Source organism: Chiloscyllium plagiosum, unplaced genomic scaffold (genome assembly GCF_037043375.1).
Source record: "Chiloscyllium plagiosum isolate Xiang-an unplaced genomic scaffold, Cpla_swu_hap1 HiC_scaffold_36, whole genome shotgun sequence".
Taxonomy (NCBI): domain Eukaryota; kingdom Metazoa; phylum Chordata; class Chondrichthyes; order Orectolobiformes; family Hemiscylliidae; genus Chiloscyllium; species Chiloscyllium plagiosum.
Window position 1 is genome coordinate 5,941,615 of NW_028270174.1, and position 23,156 is coordinate 5,964,770.

The 23,156-nt window shown below is 37.8% G+C and overlaps 1 protein-coding gene across 5 annotated transcripts in view; it reads right to left on the reverse strand.

The window, feature by feature from the left end:
• The window catches only part of rap1gds1 (RAP1, GTP-GDP dissociation stimulator 1), a 94,226-nt gene that overhangs the window by 38,382 nt on the left and 32,688 nt on the right, over positions 1 to 23,156 (reverse strand). For 4 of the 5 annotated variants that reach the window (XM_043674439.2, XM_087979914.1, XM_087979913.1 and 1 more), the window contains 5 exons: positions 22,373 to 22,495; positions 20,119 to 20,244; positions 9,671 to 9,817; positions 1,446 to 1,574; positions 832 to 957 (listed from right to left, as the gene is read on the reverse strand). In XM_043674439.2, coding sequence (XP_043530374.2) covers positions 832 to 957; positions 1,446 to 1,574; positions 9,671 to 9,817; positions 20,119 to 20,244; positions 22,373 to 22,495 — 651 coding nt within the window. The remainder of the gene's footprint in view (positions 1 to 831; positions 958 to 1,445; positions 1,575 to 9,670; positions 9,818 to 20,118; positions 20,245 to 22,372; positions 22,496 to 23,156) is intronic. The other variant, XM_087979915.1, reaches the window with a different exon arrangement.

Below are 23,156 nucleotides of genomic sequence, written 5' to 3' on the forward strand. Positions count from 1 at the left end.
CACAAAAATATTCTATTGAGATCTTTAAACCTCTTGGACAGTCATATGGGGTATCAATTAATAGTGGAAGCATGAGCACTGCACTGACATGCACAAAATATATGACACAAATGCCAGTGGTGATCACCTCCAATAGTCACATGTGCCATGCTGAGATGGTTTTAAAAGATGGAATCATATAATAGGAGGCAACCATTCCTCATTCAGGGCTAAGATGGTTAATGTTACACACAGGCACACTCTGTGTCAAAGACTGCCTGAATCAATGCAATAATCTTTGGAGGTGCCCCAACTGGCACCTCTATCAGGAGGAAGGCAACTGCAAGGCATATTTTAACCTTGCATCAAACAAGCAACAAAGTTGTCTCCAACTTATCGTCAGCCAGGAAGCACCCCTCAAGGGTGGCTGAAAGCACAGGCCACCACTTTTGGTAGCTGCACTTGTGGTTCACTGGAGGTGATAATCTGTGTTGAGGAGAAAGGAGACAGTACTTTAGACATGAGATTGGTTGCAACCAAATGTTTGTATTTTTTTTTAATGTCAAGGCAGAATAGGCAAGAAAATGGGGAGCAAGGCTGAGGTCAAGTGTGGTTGTGGAGATTAATATTGCAAGGTAGTCAACAATATTAGCATCCAGAGTTGTGCTGCTCCTGGAACAACCTGATCACAAGATTTGCATTGGAGAATGCCTTAGACAGCAATAGCCAATGTGTTAGCACTAACAGCACTGCATTAAAACCTCTTCAGTTTATAAAATGATGGCTGTGAATAGCATAAAAATTGATGGGAACCATGTGACCAATAAATGATCTCATCAATTTAATACTCACCATGTTCTGCCAGTGGAGCTAAAACTTCAAAAATCATTTCTTTCTTCTCGTGTTCAGTTTGTTTTTTGAAGAGCTTTACAAGTTCATCTGCGATCTTAGTTGATGCGAACTGCTCTTTGCTAGACTCTTAAATTAAAGTTTATTCAACATTAAAAAGACAATTAAAAAATGGACACAGAAAAAGGGATAGAACATCCTTTAATATGGCGATTCAGTTGTATTAGTTTTGTAGTGATTTTTGTTGACCTGCATTAATCATGAAAAACAAATATATCAAAGACTTGTACATTACATGCTACTGGCTGAATGCTGAACATTTGAGGATAATATTTTCAAGAATTCACCACTAATTCATGTTTCTAAGCAACTGTGCAAGAGCTACATTACTGGATCACTTCAACTAATCAGCACAACATTTAAAAAAACTTCATATTAAAAAAAATTAAGGTTCCTTAATAATTTCCTCAAAATGACAGAAGGAAAACTAAGCAAGCAACAGGAAGGACAGGACAGGAATATTGAAAAAGTAAAGATCAAATGCAAATACTTTGCTGCAAGATAGAGGCTTATGGCAAATGCAATCCTTCTGGGTCTCTAGATTTAACTTAGCTTACCTATCTCTGCTAGGTTACCAAATGCAACCAAGCACATTTCTGTCAGCGCTGTATGTTCGGAATGTATTCCCAATAACTGAACCAAAGTCGGAATGACCCCCATATTTATCAACTGGGCCTGCAAAGCATCTGTAAAATAAAACAAAAAAAATCAGCATTAAGTTAATATTTAATTCTCAGTGTAAGATACATAGAGCTATCTTTTGACAAGATAAACAGAAAAGAAACAAGATTGCACAACATATACTGTCTGAAAGCAATGTAGTGAAAGGAGAGAGATTATGTTGCTTAGAATGATTAAAGAGGTGATGAATCAGAGCAATTAAACCATACTCGATTTGTCAGACAGAATAATATTTGGACAGTTGTAAACTTGTGGACACAAACAAAACAAATTACACAAGTTCTGAACTGTTAGATCAGTATCTAGTAAATGAAAAGTTGATGTATTCAAAGGGAAGGTAAATCTACAAAGATAAATACGACAACCCATTTCTCTATATCCCTTTCTGGAACAGCCGTTAAGAACAACCCTCGACAGGTGAGGACGTTTTCAAAGGATCATAATTTCTTCTTAAAAATCACAAAAGTGGATAAAGTAAAGCACTGTATATTAAAATGGAATTTTTTCATAAATAGGTGGCTTGTAACAAAAAATATTTTCAAAGTCTAAACATCTCCTACCACACTAAGCAATATGCTTTATTGGATCAAAGAGCTGTCTATTTTTGAATTTCTTTCTAAGAATTCAAAAATCCATGCATTTATGTTACTGTCACTGCAGGGTACAATTCATACTCAGCTCCTCCCTTCCATTGCAGAAGTTTGAAATTTCTCAAATCTGCAAACTATAACTCAAATCAGTAGCCCAGTGCATAGAGGAACCACTCAGTATTGTGCAAAACTCTACAGGTTAGAAGGTTTCACGTTCTCTCTCAATTGGAAAGTTAACTACAGTATAATAATCAAGGAACTACAATTATTCAGTGCTTTTGCAACTGGGACTATAACAGAAGGAATCAGTTTAATTCTTAATAGTCGCCAAATATAAACATCCTTTTCGAAAGGTGGTGACACATGCGGGCAAGTTTAAACAGGCATGTCCTCAAATAGCTAAAACTCATGATCATGTCAGTTTCTCAAAAAAAATGTCACTTGGATAAGATCTGCCACTGTTTCCAAATGTTGAATTGTATCCTAACAAGAATTATTAATGACAGAAGATAAACAGGTGCAATTTTCCAATCTTGTTCCAAGCCTTATTACAGGATATTACATGTGCGTAGCACTTCATTGTGCAATTGGGCTTAGAAGCAAAATATCTGCATCTTAAATGGAACATGCAACACACCATTGCATTAAACTAGTCACTTGAGTGAATATGGCATTTTATGATTTGTCGGCCAGGCTGTGAAATTTGGTATGCCTGTTATTTTGCCAACTGACTACCATATCCAAACCACTTAGGTAAGGCGAATGCAATACAGGTTTTATAAACCTGTATTAAGTCATTATGAAATAAATCTCCTTTGTATTAGATAGAGGACACATACAGTGGTACAAGTAAACTGTTAGAAGTCTCATTTTCCTTCAAGAATTTCCACCTATTCAGACTATAGGAGATTAATAATCAGTTGATTCCCTCATCACAACTCTTTTACAATCAGATTTTATGCTGTGACATCCACCATGATATCTGTTGTCACACTCAGCATTTAATTTTGTTTTTTGCATGAATTTATCATTAAGAAGTAATTTGACACATCAACTCCACTACATAATATCATAAGAGTCCAAAAGGATGCTGGATAGGTTAATTTGATTTTCAAGCTAGCCATTGTTTATACTTACACAGGTCAAAATGAACGTGTCCTCAGGCCAAAGTCAGTGCAGCTATTAGTAACAAAGTAAGTAACGGGACAATAAGATACTGTTTATACTGGTTACTTCACATGGTACTGCCATATGGATAGATCATACAACTAAATTAAAATCACAAGGTATAACCTTGTTATTTATACTAAAAAAGGTCTTTAACCTGGAGCCCATACCAATGTTATTACGAGAAACTAATTGCAAGCTTTCAATTCATTTAGTTACTTAAAATCATTATTTTTGATTTGCTGCTTGCAGATGTGTCAACCAAAATAATAATAAATGCCTTAATAATGGGTACACAGGAAGACAGCTGGCTATACACTTGAATGATGAAAACGCTACCATCATTTGTTAGGTGCAGAGGTTTTGTGAAAACATTAAAACTAATGGCGAGCTGTAGTACTGATTTGCAAGGCACAATTTTATTTAAAAAAGAGCTTTGAAAAACCTTGCTTCATTAATTCTGCAATAGCAATAAATGTCACTGGTTAATTGCTTCAGAGGTTGAAAATGGATGTACAATTAGTAACAGGCAAACAAATATTAGCATGGAATTTGCGAGCATTTTAACTATTTATTTTACCTATTTTAAGCTTTTTATGCTTTTGCTCACATAATAAAAGAAATTTCATATACACACACTAAAATCATTAATATTACTTAGATTTCCAATCCGGAAAAGGCTGTAAGTTAGTTTTTAAAGCTTCAGAATTCAATAGATGAGTAGAACAGAATAGGCAGAAATGAAATAATGCTTGTAGAGCCAATTACTGGATACCAGCATAAATACACATACATTTTAAAGAGATATTCCTCAAGCATTCCACAAAGTTCACAGTCTGTGACTGCAAGCAGAGTTCTATGCAAGGCTCCTAAACATATAGGAGTTTGCTCCTAGCTCCAACCAGGCAATGTAAACATGGTGGGATGCTGTTGCTTGTCAATTATACAGAGCTGAAATTGATAACTACAATACAACAGCAGCCAAGGCTAAGGGAGAGGTTGACAGGTCAAGTCTAATTACCAAGCCAAAATCTGCAACTAACAACTCATTAAAAGATAATCCCCAAGTGATGTCTATTTCTGTTTCGTGTTCTTGGCTTGGATATATAAAATTCTAGAACCAAACAAAAACAAAAAAATGCAAGCATATTTCTAGAATAGATTGAAATTATTAGGAAATCTTATAAATGGTATCTAAAGAACCAACAGACTATACAGGTATCTGAAAATAACTGAATTAGGAGTTAATGTCTGTTTCTTGATGCTGTAAGTTTAATTCACAAAATGATATTAACAAGTAAAATGTTTCCCAAGATGGTCTTAAAAATTTGAAATGGATTTCTCATGTCAAACCTGAAAAGACGATCAGATACAGATCCCCAAGATCACAGAAATATAGATCTTTCAGCTAGCACATGTTTTACATATAAAACCAGTCACATATGCAACTATGTACTTTAAAATACTTTACAAATTAACAGAATAAACTCACCAATTAGCAAGTAGCATTTTAAAAAAATCATTTTTGGGATGCAAGCAGTACTGACAAAATTACCACCACATTCTTAAACTGCTGCAAGCGGCATATCAATGTGTTAGTTGGAAGGCAATTGTGAGCACAGGTCTTCAGTACTATCGCAAGTTGTCTTCAGCCGTTTCTCCCTATTGACAAGTGAACCGGAGTGGTCGAAAGCCAGTACGTGAGATGTTAGATACCTTGGGAGGAAGCCAAGGATAATAATCTTGGCACTTCTGGCTGAAGATATTTGCAAGTGCTTCAAATTTTTTTGCACTAAGCTGATGGTCTCCCAAATCGTTGTGGAAATGCATATTTATGGAGCCTCCTTGACCAGCATGATGGTTGTGCCACATAATACAGTGGTGATATTCTCAGTGTAAAGTCAGGATTTCACCCAAGCCCTGTGCAGTGGTCACTGCTGCCATGCAAGGCCCTGCTACTGAGCATATTTTCTAAGTGGGTACTGGTTTACTAATTGAGGAAGTGTTGTAGGTGGCAAATAGGTCATTTTCTTGCTTATGATTGACTCTGACCATGACGTCTTATGGAATTCAATGTTGAGGTCTACTAGCTATATACTACTGTTCTGCCACCTTTGGTTGACCTGTCCTCGTGGGACAGTGCTTATCCAGGAAGGCAAGAGGAGCTTCCCAAAACTATTTTAGGACAGGAGGCCAGCAGTTTCTACATTTTTTTCCCCTTTATCTTAGTCTCTAAGAGTAGCTGAAAATTTTTAAAAGCAGTTCCTCAGCTGCAAACCTTCATTAGTAACAACACTTGGTTTCTAAAAAAAAAAATGCAGCATTATTTACAGTGCTAGAACTTTTAAATAAAACCATAAGTCCATAAAGAAAGAGGTGGTTGTTCCTTGGCTCCTCGAGCCTGCTCTGCCATTCAATAGGATCATGGCTGATCTGACATTCCTCACACCCACTTTTCAGCCCTTTCACTGTGATCTTCAATTCTCCGAATGAGTAAGAGACTATCTCAGCCTTAAATATACACAAGGGCTCTGCCCCCACAGTCCTCTGTGGCAAAGTGTTCCAAAAGCTCCCAATCCTCAGAAGAAATGTGTCCTCCTCACAATCCCTTAAATTGGCACCCTATTATTCTGACTATTGCTATGAAGATGTGGATATACTGTACCTTTAAGAGAGTTAAAAGTAACAGAACAACCTGACAGAACCAAGTGTTCTGAAAATAAATATAATGTAATATTTGGTCGAACAACTCAATTAGCTAGTTGCCTGAAAACGACAAAACAGATTTGAATTTGGCCAACCAGTTTAAATTATACCCTGAAAAATACCAAATTCAATCCAGTTTGAATTTGTTATATTGACAATCTTGCTTTGGGGGCTACAAGATTGGGAAAAATTGAACTGTTGGGAGGAGAACTGCCAAGCCAACGCAATCTGCACACTGCCCAGAAAATAGCTCTCTTAAAAAGGTACCTTTATTGATCAGTAATGTGTGAAGCAGGATCGCCAAGAAGAAAAGACAACTGAAATACAGAGAAAACCGAAAGTTGCCTGAATTTAAAGATAAGACGCCTTGTTTGTAAATCGTAATCGGGAGTTTTATCGGACTAGTATTATAGAAGGAAAGGTAAAAGGTAGGTTAGAGCAAGGACGTAAGTAGTTAATTATTCTGTTTTACTTTAAGAAATAAAGTTGTTAATTTTTACTTTAAAATAGTTCTTGGCCACTTGAGGTTTTACAGATTACTGCACGGGACAAATTTTGTCTGTGTTGCTGGTTTTAAAGCAGGACGGTTTACCCAGTGTCTTAACACCATGTCCTGTGGTCCTAGACTCTTCCATGAGGGGAACATCCTCCCAGCATTCACCTTGTCAAGCCACTTGTTTCTATGTTTCCATGAGATTACCTCTCATTTTTCTAAGCTCAGCGAGTAAAGTCCTAACCTGTCTGACCTTTGTTCATAAGTCAATCCCGCCATACCACGGATCAGCCTAGTAAAACTTTTCTGAACTGCTTCCAAATGAAATAATATTTTTCCTTAAATAAGGGGGCCAAAACTGCCCACTAGTATCCAAAAAAAGTGGTCTCACCATCACCTTGTATAGTTGCAACAGACTTCCCCGTCATGTGCCAAACCTCCTTGAAATAAGATCCATTAAATGATCCACTTTTGCTCTGTAAAAGGATCACCTATTACTTGTGAACCAATAGAACATAGTGTGCAGATAAATGTGTTTTAAAACCTTTCCCCACCCTCTGAGAATTAATTCTGCCAGAATCCTTGTGTAATCATTCCACAAGAACTCTCGTGATTTGTTCTTCGCAATCACATTCCTCCCTGACTTTGCTGGAGGAGAAAAATGAGAAAGTTCTTAATGTTCCTCAAATTCCTTGTCTACAAGCACAAATCCAACTCTCCTTTGAGGATGAGAAGTGGCCCAGAATCAACTACTTACCCCGAAAAGCACCTGCTCCCCTTGTATTCTGAGCTGCAAACAGGGGAAAAAGTTGTGACTAATCCGTAACCTTGTTTAAAGTATTTTGTACTTGTCTTCTAACACACTGCTTGTAGTCCAAGTTGAATAGCTGACATCTTTCAAACACACCTTTCATTACCTTGTAGTGTAGTCTCAGTCACTTTTTCTAATGATAAGGTCACCCTAGTCTTTTCACTGGTCCCAAAGTCTTTAATAACCACAGACGTTTCTCTGAACACAATGGTTTGTGATAGTTTTAGGGCAACCAAATTTGTAAGCCATGTGCAGAAATTACTTCATCACTAGTCTATGAAATGCCATTACAATTTGCTTTGTTTCATCCCAGAACCATGAATGTTTCACACTGACCATAAGCTAAATTTGTGGCACTGAAGTCAATTAGCCTGGAAACATTTCTCCACAACAGGTAGTGAAGCCAACTTTTCTTCTATCATAATTGATAATTTCACTGCAAACTTCTTTAGTGATAGACCTTCTTTAGGTCAGTTCTAAGACAAAAATTAATCTAGAAAAAAAAAAGACATTAAGTATAGCCGTTGGGGCTTTGGTATAAATGTTACAGCTGAATTCTTAATTGGTTATCTAACTCCAAATAAAGACATTACTTTGTGAACTGTTTATGTTTCACAACACATCCACAATAACTGGATCCTATCAAGCAACCTGCAAAATCAGGTTAATCTATTATAAAAAAATTTACATTCACTTATTTGCATAAATCAAGTACAGCTAACCAATAAAAACATCTCAATCGAGAGTGTGGTGCTGGAAAAGCATAGCAGGTCAGGCAGCATCCAAGGAGCAGGAGAATCGACATTTTGAGCATAAGCCTGATGAAAGGCTTATGTCTGAAACAGTGATTCTCCTGCTCCTTGGATGCTGCCTTTCCTGCTGTGCTTTTCCAGCACCACACACACTGCTCTGATCTCCAGCATTTGCAGTCCTCACTTTCTCCTAATAAAAACGCTCCAAAACAAAAACATAAGATAAAGTGGATGGAGGGGGTAAGAAACACGTCACTTCCTGCTTGGGGACAGTACAGCCCTTCGGACTCTAACAGTTCAATAATTTTAGGGCTTGAACTCTCCTATGTCCGAGCCCCCTAGCCCACATACCAGGCCTTGTTATCACAGTTTGCCATTACACACTACCTATTGTTATTCACCAACAGCTATTCACCCTCTTAGCCAGATTGTTATCCACTCCTTTGTCTTTTCACCTGTTTTCTTTCTTTGGATTCTTATCCTCACCTATCATTTACTCCCTACCCCTACGCCCCACCCTATTTTCCATATTTAAACCAACACTTTCCTAGCTACCATCAGGAAGGGTCACCAGACCCGAAATGTTAACTCCAATTTCTCTTCACAGATGATGCTGGACTTCTGTTTTTGTTTGATTTACAAAATGTGCAATTTTTCAGTTTTTATTCAATTAAAAACATCTACCAACTTTAATCACCTAGTAGGAAAATGAAAATTCTACAAACCACAGCCACCGTAAGGACTTATATACGTGAAATAAGTCTCATCCATCGCTTTCTAATCGAGATGAAATGTTAAAAGACAAATAGTGCTAAATTACATTATAAATGTGCACACAAACACAATTATGAAAGTTACAGTCTAATCAATTAAAAGCTTTTGGATACCATCTTGGTTATGTTTGGTTCTTAAGGATCTAAGGGACAAAAAGCTTATATACTATAATTGAACCAACTACTATTTTAAATTATGGTATCAAAACTCTCAATAAATAATATTGAGATTACTTTGATAAATATTTTACTTATACAGAAGTCACAATCAGAATTAAAACTGCTTTCATATACAATGCTCTGAACTAGTATCACTGACACTACAAGATGAAGCAGACAGCAACAGAGATTAACCGTCTTGACACTGTGCAGAAAACCTCTTGACTGTTCCAAAATTGTATAATTCCATGGGACACTAATTACATTTTGTTTGGAATCCATGTGTCAGAATCTTTCCCCTCCTCTTTTCCTTCTACAAGATGGGGTTATTTCATGTAAACAAATACAATTTAAAAAATTAAAATTGTTTTTCCTTGGCCAATATACCACATTTTGGGATAAGAATTTTTAAAATGCCAGTCAAGGATCTTATTGTTGTGATAAGAAGCAAGAGATTATAAAAACAAAAAGGTGAAAAAGGTAGGGAAATAAAGGACAAGACAAAACATTCATGTCAAAGGTCAATGGTTTTATACTGAATAATTTGTTTTTTTAAAACAATTGAGTTATGTTAACTATTGAATGCAAATGTTTGCTTTAAAGATGGCAAGTACGTATGCAAATTATAAACATTTTTCTTTTTAGTTTACCATTATCATTGCTATAGTTCAACAGGAAGCCACAAAAGACAGTCAAGAGCTTCTGATTGGCCGCATCAATATTACTGCATAGTGTCTGTAAGTGGTCAACTACTATCTGTGCGCCACCAGATAGGTCAACTGCATTCCTGCCCTCATCTGCAAAACAAAGAATTAAATTAAAAAATCTAAAACATAAATATAAATTCAAATAAGACATTCTGGAAACAAAGTAAAATGCTTTAAAATAAGCTAAGCAATATTCATAATGTTTTATAAAACAAAGAAAGCAGTGCATTGCACTCTAGGCAAATGCATAGAAATATTCAAATAGAATAAAATTAATACAATTTTGAAACCAATGTTTGACAATACATAAATGAAGCAACAATCTAAGAAGAAATTAATTTCACTGGGTCTCTGAAACATAACTAGGAATTTTTCATGATGATCTTGATTCTAAATGGTCAATCCAAAGAGCTTAATATTTTTATCTCTCCCATTGTTGCTCACTTCCAAGGTGAGAGGGAAAAAAAGTGGAGTAAACACAGGTCTGTTTAAAGTGAAATGCTGAATTATTTTGTGCAGATGCATTTTTCTGACTTGTACAAACCAATTTCCTTTACTTCACAGATCAACATTCAAATTGAAATCTTCAAGATATCACAACATGATGGCAAGAAGAACTTCGTAATAGCATTTATGCTGGTGGCTCTCACAAGTAAACCATTTAAAATGAAATTAAAAGCCATACAACTATTCATGTTTTGGATTTGAATTACAGATATAGGAGTGAGTCTAGGAAAAAATTAACAAACAGCAAAATTAATATCTGACCTTGGAGGAACTTGGGTGGGACAGATTACAGCGCAGGAACAGATAAGTGCATAGTTTTTAAATGTAGCCTTGCTGTAACTCCATAATAGTGAGTAGAATGGGTTCTTTCTTGACTATGTTTTATTGAGATCTGTCTCTTGATTAAGTTTCAAAAATACAAGCCACAAGTATTAAATTAGCCTGCAGCAGTGTTTTTTTTTTTTAAAGAGTAAGACGGTGCTATTTTCTGGGTCTGTAGATTGTGATGGGGCAAAGATGATCTTTAGTAGAGTGGAGTGATGTGTTCTTCCTGTCAGACGTGGAAGTTTACGGAGAGTTTCCACGTTACTGACAATTGTCTGCAGGAAGTGTTTTTGATTGCACGGATTGGTTGGAGCAGCAGTTCGAGGCAATGGATGGCAGTTACAGGAAGGTAGAAAAGCCGTGGATACAATCAGATAGATGGGCTAACTCCAGGAAAGATAGGAGAGGTAGACAGGTAGTGCAAGAGTATCCTGTGGCTATCCCCATCTCAAGTAAGTGCGATTTTTGGAAAATGTAGCAGGTGATGGACTCGCAGGAGAATGTAGCACAAGCAGCAAAGTTTATACAATGGAGAATGGTTCTAATGTAACAAGGGGTGCAGCAGGCAGAGAAATAGGGAGAAAAAAAATCAATTTGACAGTGGTACAGGTGAGAAAAGGAGTGAGTCAAACACAGTCAGGGCAGGCAGGAACAAAGCAGAGAACAAAATAGGACTGATGCCGTTTTAAGTCATTTATTTTAATGCAAGAGGCCTAACTGGGAAGGCAGATGATGAACTCAGGGCATGGGACTGGGATATCATAGCAATTACAGAGAAGTGGCCCAGGGATGGACAGGACTGGCAGCTTAAATGTTCCAAGATACAAATGGTATAGGAAGGATCGGGGCAGGGTGGGTGTGTGAGGAAGGGAAGAAGGGCAGTGGCGTTTTTGATAAGGGATAACATTATGGCTGTATTGAGGGAGGATATTCCTGGGAATGCATTCAAGGAAGTTATTTGGGTGGAACTGAGAAATAGGAAAGGGATGATCACCTTATTGGGATTGTATTATAGACCTCCCAATAGTCAGCGGGAGATTAAGAAACAAATTTGTAAGATGATCTCAGTTATCTGTAACAATAATAGGGTGGTTATGGTCGGAGATTTTAACTTTCCCAATATAGAGTGGGACTGCCATAGTGTTAAGGGTTTAGCTGGAGAGGAATATTTGTTCAGTGTATACAAGAAAGGTTTTCTGAGTCAGTATGTGGATGTTGCAAAACATGGTCTATTCTTGGGAAATAAGGCAGGGCAGGTGAAGATCAGACAGCTTGTTCAGACTGTTCCCCATACAACATGACCATGACTTATTATCCTGTTTCCTGATCCTTCTCCCCATGTCCTTCCTATTCATTAGAAGTTAAATTGTTGTTCATCTCTGGTCTCCTTTCTATCAGAAGGATAGTGTGAAAATTGAAAGGGTTCAGAAAAGATTTACAAGGATGTTGCCAAAGTTGGAGGGTTCAAGCATTAGGGAGAGGCTGAATAGGCTGGGGCTGTTTTTCCTGGAGCATCGAAGGCTGAGGGGTGACCTGATAGAGGTTTATAAAATCATGAGGGGCATGGATAGAGTGAATGGCCAAGGTGTTTTCCCTGGGGTGGGGGAGTCAAGAACTAGAAGACATAGGTTTAGGGTGAGAAGAGAAAGATTTAAAAGGGACCTAAGGGGCAATTCACACAGAGGGTGGTGCGTGTATGGAATGACCTGCCAGAGGAAGTGTTGGAAGCTGGTACAAGGACATTTAAAAGGTATCTGGAAGGGTATATGATAGGACGGGTTTAGAGGGAATGCTGGCAAAATGGGACTAGATTAGGTTAAGATAACTGGTCGGTATAAATGTGTTGGACTAAAGGGTGTGGTTCCGTGCTGTACATCTCAATCAAAAATCTAACATTTATGGGAAACAAATAGGAAAGTGAAGTTGAATTCACAACCTGATGATGCAACAGGCCTAAGAGGCTGAATGATCTACACCTGCTCCTACTCGTGTTATTTCACAGAAACTGCGACAGTGACTCTTTGGTAAGGTGCTGTACCAGAAATGTTATTTATTGAAAATGAATGTTCTCACAAAGAAGTATTCACCATTCAAGTGAAAAGCTTATAGCTGTATTAATAATACAGCATTTAACACCTGGGTCAACATTGACCTATGGCTCTCAGGTTTGTCATGTATGTTAAACATTTGGCTCAAATGAAATTTAGTATGCGCTGTTCGAAGTGTTTTCCCATTGGTCATGATCCCAGCTGATATCATTACTGGGCAAGTCAGATCCCAGAGCGAAATTTGGCTTGTTAAGTTATACGGTTAATGGCTTTCACTATACCAAAATGGTCTCTGGCTGAGATATATGCACACAACGCAAATACGTTACCATAGCTAAAGAATGCTCACAATTATCATCAGATAAAAAGCCCACTGGTTATTAACTCAAAAACCAGAAACCCAAATCTTAAAAGATAATCTTAAAAGATAATCTTAAAAATAATACATATAATTCCCATAGATTACATCGCACATTCTTAATACTGTAGATTGAATTTTATTTGATGAACATTGTGGTCGCTGAATGGGAGTATAGTTTTGCTTACTACATTCCACAGAGCACATTATCAGGAAGTTTGCAAAGACATTTCTCAAAGCAGTTTCATGCATTTGAGTACCTCCATGGAAAAGGTAAAAAAAACCTATTATTTCATTTGTAACAAATGACAATATTTATTGATAATTATCAAACTTTCTGGTTTGAAAATGATTACTTGGTGAAGCATTTTAAATTTTCAATTCAGGAGACATAAAATTTTGTCATTCACACCACAAACAGACCTTGTGGCTTAACAAGCCTATGCTTCACATGAGCTGAAAATGTGTTGCTGGAAAAGCGCAGCAGGTCAGGCAGCATCCAAGAGCAGGAGAATCAACGTTTTGGGCATGAGCCCTTCTTCCTGATGATGCAACAGGGAAGGAAGTCTGCCATTCTCATCTAGTCTGGCCTCCGTATGATTACAGAGACACAGCAATGTGGCTGACTGTCAACTGCCCTATGAAATAACCTAGCATTCAGTTCTATCAATCACTACAAAGTCTCAAGAAAGAAATGAATATGGATGGAGAACCTAGCATCGACCTAGCACTGGAATAGACAATGGTAGACCAGCCCTGTTGACCCTTCAAAGTCCTCCTTCGTAACACTGGGGACTAATGCCAAAATTGGAAGAGCCGTCACACAGACTAGTCAAGCAATAGCCTGACATCGTCTGTCAGGTATGATTCCTTAAGTATGACTCTGTCCTAGACACTGGCAGGACAGACCCATCAGAGGTATATAGTCAGGAGGGAGTTGCCTTTGGAATCTCATGGCTTCATGTTGAACAGGGGCAAGGAAACCTCCTGCTGCTTACCACATACTATCCTCAGCTTATGAATCAATATTACTTCATGTTGAACAATACTTGGAGGAAATATCAAGCGTGGCAAGGATGCAGAATGTACACTGGGTGGAGGATTTCAATGTACATCACCAAGAGTGACTTGGTAGCAACACTATTGATTGAACTGGTCGGGTCCTAAAGGACATAGCTACTAGACTGGGTCAGTGGCAGGTGGTGAGGGAATCAACTGGAGGGAGAAAACAAACTTGACTTCATTCTTACCAATCCACCATCTCCAACTGTCAATAAGAGTGACACCACACAGTCCTTCTGGAGATGAAGTCTGCCTTCAAATTGAGAATATCCTCCATTGTGTTGTGTGACACTATCACCGATCTAAATGGGACAGGCTTAAAATAGATCGAGCAACTCGAGCCTGAGGCGCTGTGGGTCATCAACAGCAGCAGAATCAACCCTGTTTCAATGCAGAATACAGGAGGCCATGCCAGGAGCAGCACCGGACATATCTGGTGACGCTGCAAAGCAGCTTAAGCAACAAGTGATAGCTAAGCAATCCTAAAAGCCAATAGATCAGATCTAAGCTCTGCAGTCCTACCACAACCAGTCACAAATGGTGGTGGATAATTAAACAACACACTGGAGGCAGCAGTTCCACAAATGTCCTCATCCCCAATGATGGAAGAACCAAAACACAAGGCGGCAAAAGTCAAGGCCGAAGCATTCACAGGAATCTTCAGCCAAAAAAGTGTCAAATAGATAATCCATCTTGGCCTTCTCCAATGGTCCCCAGCATTACAGATACCAGTCTTCAGCCAACTCAATTCACTCCATGTGATATCAAGAAACTATCGGAGGCACTGGATACTGCAAAGGCTATAGGTCCTGACAACACTCCAGCAATAATACTGAAAATTTATGATTTAAAAGTTGCCGCTCCTCTATCTAAGCTCCTCCGGTGCAGTTAAAACGCTGGCATCGACAATGTGGAAAATTGCTCAGGTATGTCTTGTACAGAAAATGTAGGACAAACCCAACCCAACTAATTATTACCCCATTAGTCTAGTCTCCATCATCAGTAAAATAATGGAAGGTGTCATGAACAGTGCTTTTAAGCAGCACCTGCTCAACAATAAACTGCTCAGTGACACCTAGTTTGGGTTCTACCAGGGTAATTCAGCTCCTGACCTCAGCCTTGGTTAAGACATGGACAAAAGAACTGAATTCCAGAAGAGAGGTGAGAGTGACAACTCCTGACATCAAAGTGCCCTAGCAAAACTGAAATCATTGGGTTGAGGCGGGGCGAACACTCCATTGGTTGAAGTCATATCTAGCACATAAGATGGTCATAATGGTTGCTGGAGGTCAGTCTTCACAGCTCCAGGACATCTCTGAAATAGTTCCTCAGGGTAGTACCCTAGGCACATCCATCTCTTGCTGTCTTTCCAATGATTGCCCCTCCACAAGGTCAGAAGTTGGGATGCAAGTTTGCCAATCGTTGCACAATGTTCAGTACCATTCACAACTCCTCAGATACCAAAACAGTCCATTATTAAATGCAACCAGGTCTGGATAATATAATGATTTGGGCTGACAAGTGTCAATTAACAAGCACACCACACAAATGCCAGGCATGACCATTTCCAATGAGATAATCTAATCCCTCTACATTCTGTGGTGTTACCATTATCAACATCCTAGGAGTAACATTGACCAGAAACTCATCTGGACTAGTCATATGAACAGTGGCTACAACAGTAGGAATACTGTGGCGAGTAACTCATCTCCTGACTCCTCAAAGCATGCCCATCACCTACCAGACAAGTCAGGAGTATGATGGAATACTCCCCACTTACCTGAGGGGGTGCAGCTCCAACAACACTCAATAAGCTAGACACCATTCAGAACAAAGCAGCCCACCTGAATGGCACCGCATCCACTTCCTCCACCACTAATGCTCAGTAGCAGTGTGTATCATCTACAAGATGCACTGCAGAAAGTCACCAACAGTCCTCCAAATCCATGGCACATCCATTTGAAAGGATAAGGGCAGCAGATATATGGAAATACCACCACCTGTAAATTCCCCTCCAGGTCATTCACCATTATGACTTGGAAACATCGCCATTCTTTCACTGTTGCTGGGTAAATCCTGGAATCCCTCCCTAAGGGCATTGTGGGTCAACCCACAGCATGTGGACTGCAGTGGCACAAGAAGGCAGTTCACCATCACCTTCTCAGGCAACTAAGGACAGACAATAAAATGCTGGCCAGCCAGCAATGTGCACATCCCATAAGTCAATAGCGAAAACAAAAAGGGATCAGAAATGCTTTAGCATCAAAAACCTGTCTTGCAACAGATATGACAAAAGTGTGGGATATGTCCGAGTAGCCATTTACTGAAATGTTGGGTAATTGGTTTCCTCTGGGTTTATGCCACTAAGAACTGACAGGATTAACAGCAGAGTTCAGTATATTCAATGTAAAATCCTTGCATACTGCAAATAAAAATGTCAAAGTAACAGCATTCCAATTTAGTTGATGTGCTGGGGACAAACTAAAGCTATAGTGCAAATTAAATGGAGACGAAAAGGAGCATGGTAACTTAGCCCACTTAATTGCAAGAAACCCCCCACATGTTTTCTTTGGAGCAAAACTTTCCAATTAAGTTAGAATGTAAAAAGTGCTGACAATAGGATTCCAGGCCACCAGAGCAATGTCAATGAGGCTGATTAATAACTTAAGTGACAGCTATTAGCTTGGCGTACACTGCAAATAAGTTGCAGCTCAGGAACTAAAATGGGACCCAGTATCCAACAACGCTCCCAACAGAATATCACATCTTGTCCATTCATCAATACCCATTTCACTATCACTCTGCTTCAGTCTCAGTTCCCATGATGATGCTGGAACTCTGAGGCATGGTGTTGGGCTGCCAGCCTCTGACAGGTTTGCAGTTCTTGGGGAAAGGCTTTTTGCTGCTGGTGATCTCAATTACAATGAAGGCTTGACAGTGGCTACTTAAATATCGATCAGGCCCTCTCACTTGAAATTCATGAGGAGTGCCTACTGAGGCTATGACTGGTAGGCAAGACCTCCATTAGCCTAAAAGAATATCAGTCAATCTTTAATAGAAAGAGGATGTGTAGCTCAAAATTCAGAATGAACAGAGTGGTGAATCTATGGAATTCATTGTCACTGAAGGCTGTGGAAGCCAGGTCATCGAGTATATTTAAGACAGGCTCGAAGGGCTGAATGTCTATTGTCTATTGAGATAGATAGGTTCTTGATTATCAAGGGTTACGGGGAGACTGTGGGAGAATGAGTTGAGAGACTTAACAGCCATGAACTGAATGGAGGAGCAGACTCAATGGGCCGAATGGCCTAATTTGTGCTCCTACGTCTTATGGTCTTATGAACAGAGCATAGATTATATATTTAGTTGTGAAAAAGATGGTTTTTCCTACTTTAATCTAACCTTCCAGAATAACAATACACTGCGTTCCAATGTTACAGACAATTATTTCTTGAATTGTTCCAGGGTTTATATTTCTAATATTCCACCAGGAAGTCCACTCCAAGTGAAAAAAAGCTAAGAGATACAAACCCAAAAGATAACCTTTTAGCTTTTGAAGCTATGCCCCTGTATTATGTTTCAGCATGGTTAAACTAGCAGCACAAATTCAGTTTTTCAATAATTCACTATTTCACATCACCTCAAGTGCTTGGAGCTCAAGGATTCAAAGTGAGAACAGCAGAATTGATGAAGAATTGCATTAGACATCCCATGAAGAAATATTCAAAGCAAAGATGACCACACGTGCAAACAAATGAAATCGGAGGAGTAAGTCTCTAAGGAATTTTCATGAAAAGTCGAACAACTGTATTAGCCCCTGCGTGCACATCAGCATGATTTGACTTCAGTACATTAAGATAGGGTTAAGGAGAGTCCAAAGGGTTTATACAAATACATTAAAAAGGACAAAAAAGGGTAACTAGGGAGAGAATAGGGCCCCTCAAAAATCAGAAAAGCGGCTTGTGTGTGGAGCCACAGGAGTTGGGAAGACACGAGTATTTTCAATGTTTACTATGGAAAAGGATATAGAAGATACAGAATATAGGGAAATAAACCCTCTCCGATTCTGCTATAATCCTCTAAAAGAATGCCTACAATTCAAGATACCCTCACTGTTCAGCCTGCAAAGTTCGCAAAGGCAAAGGACACAGTTGCAGAGTCTAAATGTTAATGCCAAATTAAATCTTGTTGGCGGCCATTGCAGCTCTAACATATATCTGAATTACTGACTGACCAACTGTGAAGATCCAGCTGTACTTTTGTTTGAGGACAGAAGGCTTCCTTTAAACCTTAAATATAGCAATAAATTAAGTTATAAAAATTAGGTATCAATGGTCTGCAGAGGAAAATAAGCAAATAAAATCATGCAAGATAACCTAAGGCTGGAAATCTTTTCCCCAAGCTGAAGCAAGGAAACTGAAGTCCAAGAGCTTGTAAGTTATAACATTATAAAGTTTGTAAGGTGTAGCAGAGAATATTCAACTACACTGGGATATTATCCCTCTTAAAAACTTTACCTGTAATGCACAGGATATTGACCTCAATCCATAAGTGCCTGGAAATACTCCACTAAACTAGTTAGATAGGCTTGTCATGATTGCTTAAAAAGGGGTAAATGTCATGGTGCTAGATTAGTGTTTGGACTAATTTTTTTCTTAATATGCCAAGGCATAGTTCAGTTCTTTGTTTACTATCTTGTATTTTCGTCACTTCCTTAGGCTATTCACATAAAGCACATCATTCCATATTGTGTATTTACCATGTTTTACACATGCAACAGAGCTGAATATTTTTATTTTCTTCCATACAAATCGATGTCAATTTTTGAAGAGGAGTTTATTCAGCGCATATTCTTATCATTTTTGAATGGTTGGATGGAAAGAATAATATATTAAGCACGAAAAAATATTAAAACAGAACACATCTCAAAATTTATGCAATTAAGCTACTTATCTGTACAATTAAAAGTACTATTTTGTATAATGTTGTAAAATTTGCAAAGTCTTCCTGGACATGCACACATAATGAATATTAATTAATATAAAGGATTGGATAGGAATAAATGAATCCATACATCAACCAGTCAATTCCTTACAATAATGAACAAAAAACTTCTCAATACAAGGAGCAATTATTGACAAGGAGTTTAGATACATTCTCAATTTCCTATGTATTAAAGGTTACTGTAGAATATATAATGTGATTTAAGTGCAATTACTTAGGGATGGTTAAATGCTTCTTCAGCAGCTGTAGAAAATTCACAATCTGGTATAAAGAACATGAACGTTGTCAATACCACAATATCCTTGCTAATATTTTCATAATTCTCTTGATTGACAGACTGAGCTTTTGTTAACTTCACTATTTGTGGTTTAATCCATCATATTATAGTCAATATTCACCAATTATAATTTCGTCTCCACATCAAAAAGTGCTCCTAAACTCAGTACTATGAAGAAGTGCAAAGGTAAGGAAATCACAGCTGACGGTAAATCTCACACCACATTAGGGATAAGGAAGAGGGGCAGGTGGGGAAATGGTCAATCAGTAAAACCAACAATACTCCACCAATACTACAGGTATTGTATACATCGTATGTTAACCATGATTCAACAGTAGCAAAACAGAGGCAGCAAATTACTCCCCCACCTTGTGTCAGCAATTCAATAAAGAAGCAAAAAAAAAAAATGACTGGCAATTTGGTTTCTCAGAAGGCTCTGATATCACCACCCAGGATTATAATACTAGAGCATAATAAATTCAGACTGCTTATGGCAGGTGCCTTAAAATTAGAATTTGTTTTTGAAAAATATTGAAGTTATTAAAACTGAGTTTTGCTCATGCCTAAAACTAACGTGCATATTAATCTTACAAGGATTCAAAATCTCTCGGTATCCGGACACATTCATGCATGTTCTCAAACATCACTTATAGTTAAAATATTAAGGAATACTAACCAAATGATTCATATATTTTACCTTGGCAGGAGAGTATTAATACCATTAGCTATCTGCTAGTAAAAGGATGTTAATAATTTTAAATATGGATGTGAATACCACAGTATTGCAAAAGCATTTTAATTCTGGACTTACGGCTATCATAGCAAATGTTCCCGAGGGCACGTCCGGTTTGAAGGAGCACTTCTTGATCTCTGTTGTTCAGCAGTTGAACCAAAGGTGGAATCAATGCTGTGTCCACACATGAGTTTCGCATGAATTCTACAAACAATATGGGTAGTAAATCAACATGCATGTAAAATAAGTGAACTGCACCAGAGTATCAAGTTTGTAAGTGAAAATTTGATGAGGAATTCATTTTAGGTTTCATGTTGATGCTCATATGGAAAGGACAGTGTATAATATTTGTATATCTTGTAAACAAAACTATTGAGTATGGTAATAGTTTTGACTTCAACTGAAATGATGAAGCACATTTCAATAATTTAACTGAAAGTACAAAAAAATCATAATGCCATTTCAAATACAAAAATAGTACACAGGTAACAGTCCACAATGCTCTTTTAAGAGCAACTTTATATTTTCAGAGAAGTAATTATGTAAAAATTGTCTGACTTGCGACCATTTTATTTAAACAAATCAAATTGTTGCATGAACGATCTAAAAGCAAGCTTTTCGTGCAAGTAATTTTATAAAAAAGCCTCAATTTTAATGAAGCTACTGACAGATAATAGATGTTGATTACAAACCAAAAGGTCAGTGCACAATCCTGTTCAGTAAAAATTTAAAAATTTCTTTCCACTTTTCTCCAATTACATTACTGATGGGCAGCATTTCTTGGCCTAAAAAAAACCCAGGCAATCTGTTCTTACTAATTGTTCATATTAAACATACATAAATACATGTTAATATTCAGAAAACAGAACCTCATTGGAAACAACAGAATTGGGCTGTGAACAAAGACAACCAAAAAAAAAATGAAGAAATTATATAACATTGGAACAGAGGTAAAAATACAACTATTTTATGGATTGTGTTAGAATACAGCCAGCAATGATGGTACTGATTGAGAGCATGGGAGAGATGCAACTAAGACCACTAGTGAAAGAGGACAGCTTGTGTGGGCATAATGGCTAGGATGAAGTGGACAAAATACAATGGAGGATGATCATGGTATCTGTAACCTAGAATCAAAACTGAATTGATTATGTTGGATTAATAGGGAAGCAATGAAAGCAAGGACAACAGGGAACAGCAGATCAACACAGTATAGGATGAAGGAAATTTTGAGTTCATGCAGGATGGTAGGTTGTTAATGCAAATATTGAGATATATTGACTGACCTGTAATTCCCTGGTTTATCTCTTCCTCCTTTAAGTAATTGGATAGTGTTAACTATCTACTGGTCTCTGTCATCTCACCATAGGCAGAGGGGGCTTGAAAATCACTTCCACAGTTCCTAATATCATCTCCCTCAACAGCCTGTGATGCATACAGATTTATCCACTTTTAAGATTGCTAAACAACTTTTTTTTGGTTAAAATTTCATAGTCCTCTACCCTGATGCCTACATCTGTGCTAGGAGAAAGTGAGGATTGCAGATGCTGGAGTAGCAGAGTCGAGAAGGCTTCCTGATGAAGGGCTTATGCCCGAACCATCAATTCTCCTGCTCCTCAGCTGCTGCCTGACCGGTTGTATTTTTTCAGCACCACATTCTCGACTCCTACATCTGTGCTGTCCTTTCCCAAAAAACCAAAATGCAATCTACACACATTTGCTGACTATCTTCCTGTCACATTTTTCCTTTAAAAAAATCATTAAAGTGACCAAATACTAAAAATATGCCTATGCAAACTGTCTCACTGAGATTACACCTTTGTCATTCAGCACCAAAGCTTTGCATCTCTAATTTATTTCTGCATCTGTAGGGCAGACATAGCCGTACACTCCACATTCTGTACTTAATTGCTCTCTGAATTTCAAAAGTTCTACCCTTAAATAACAGAAAGAAATTGACGCAAAAAACTAATAAAACGCATGATTTAAAATTTGAATTGAACAACATCTGCATACATTCATCTATATATCTTCTGTTCTCCAACCCAGATAACTAAACTTGAAGAATGCACTGTACATTGCTGGTATAAGACACAATCAAATAATTTTTCTGAGTAAAGACTTAGAAATAAAATTGGTCCAGTTATCAGGGGTAAATTGCAGATTTATTCTTTTCTTACACTGAAACCTGTCAACATAAAGTTTAAAATCTTGCAATAAATATTATGTAATCATGAGATGGATATTAAAAAAAGTCAAAAACAAAATACTGACAGATGAGGTGTAAAACTGAAGATGTTCCAGCAGAGAAAGTTCTTGTTGAAAACCTCACCATTTTTGGCTATTTCTGCTATGACGTTTGCTACTTTCGCTGTGCAGGAACAATGTGGAGACAATAGACGAGGGAAAACATGAAGGATCCCACTCTCTTGGACCTTTAAACTAGTTTCAGCATCTGCAACAAACAAGCAATAACTAATTAAAACAGGTACAAACAAACAATGAGATCTCACCCTTGCCAAGCAACAATAAGATGGTCCAGATATGTATTTGGTATGGGTGGAACTTCTGACCTGTTTAAATTACAAATTATACATCTACACACAGATCAGCTACACCTTTTCTTAAAGTTTATAATACACAACATCAATTGTATCAACCAATGAACTCATTGGGTGCTTTTAGAAAATAAGTTTCCAAAGGTGTGTCAGAGATACAAGGAAGAGAGATGCAAATCAATTGCGATGTTAGGATAGGTGGCCAAAAACTAAAATCCAAATGTACCTTAAGAGAAATCATGGCAAAGGAGATGGTGCTGTGGTTTAATGAAAGCTTAAGACATCAGGGTTTAAACAAATGAAGTCAATACCGGTGAGAACAGTGTAGTTAGCACTGCTGCCTCACAGCACCAGGGACTCTGCTGCGATTCCCACCAACACACCAAGACATTGGCTAATGAACTTGAAAGACCCTATACAGATAACAAGCAAAACTAATGTCATTTACAAAATACTGTGCAAGGACCGTAACAAACACTACATTGGACAAACAGGCAGAAAACTAGCCACCAGGATACATGAACATGAACGAGCCACAAAACTACATGACCCTTTCTC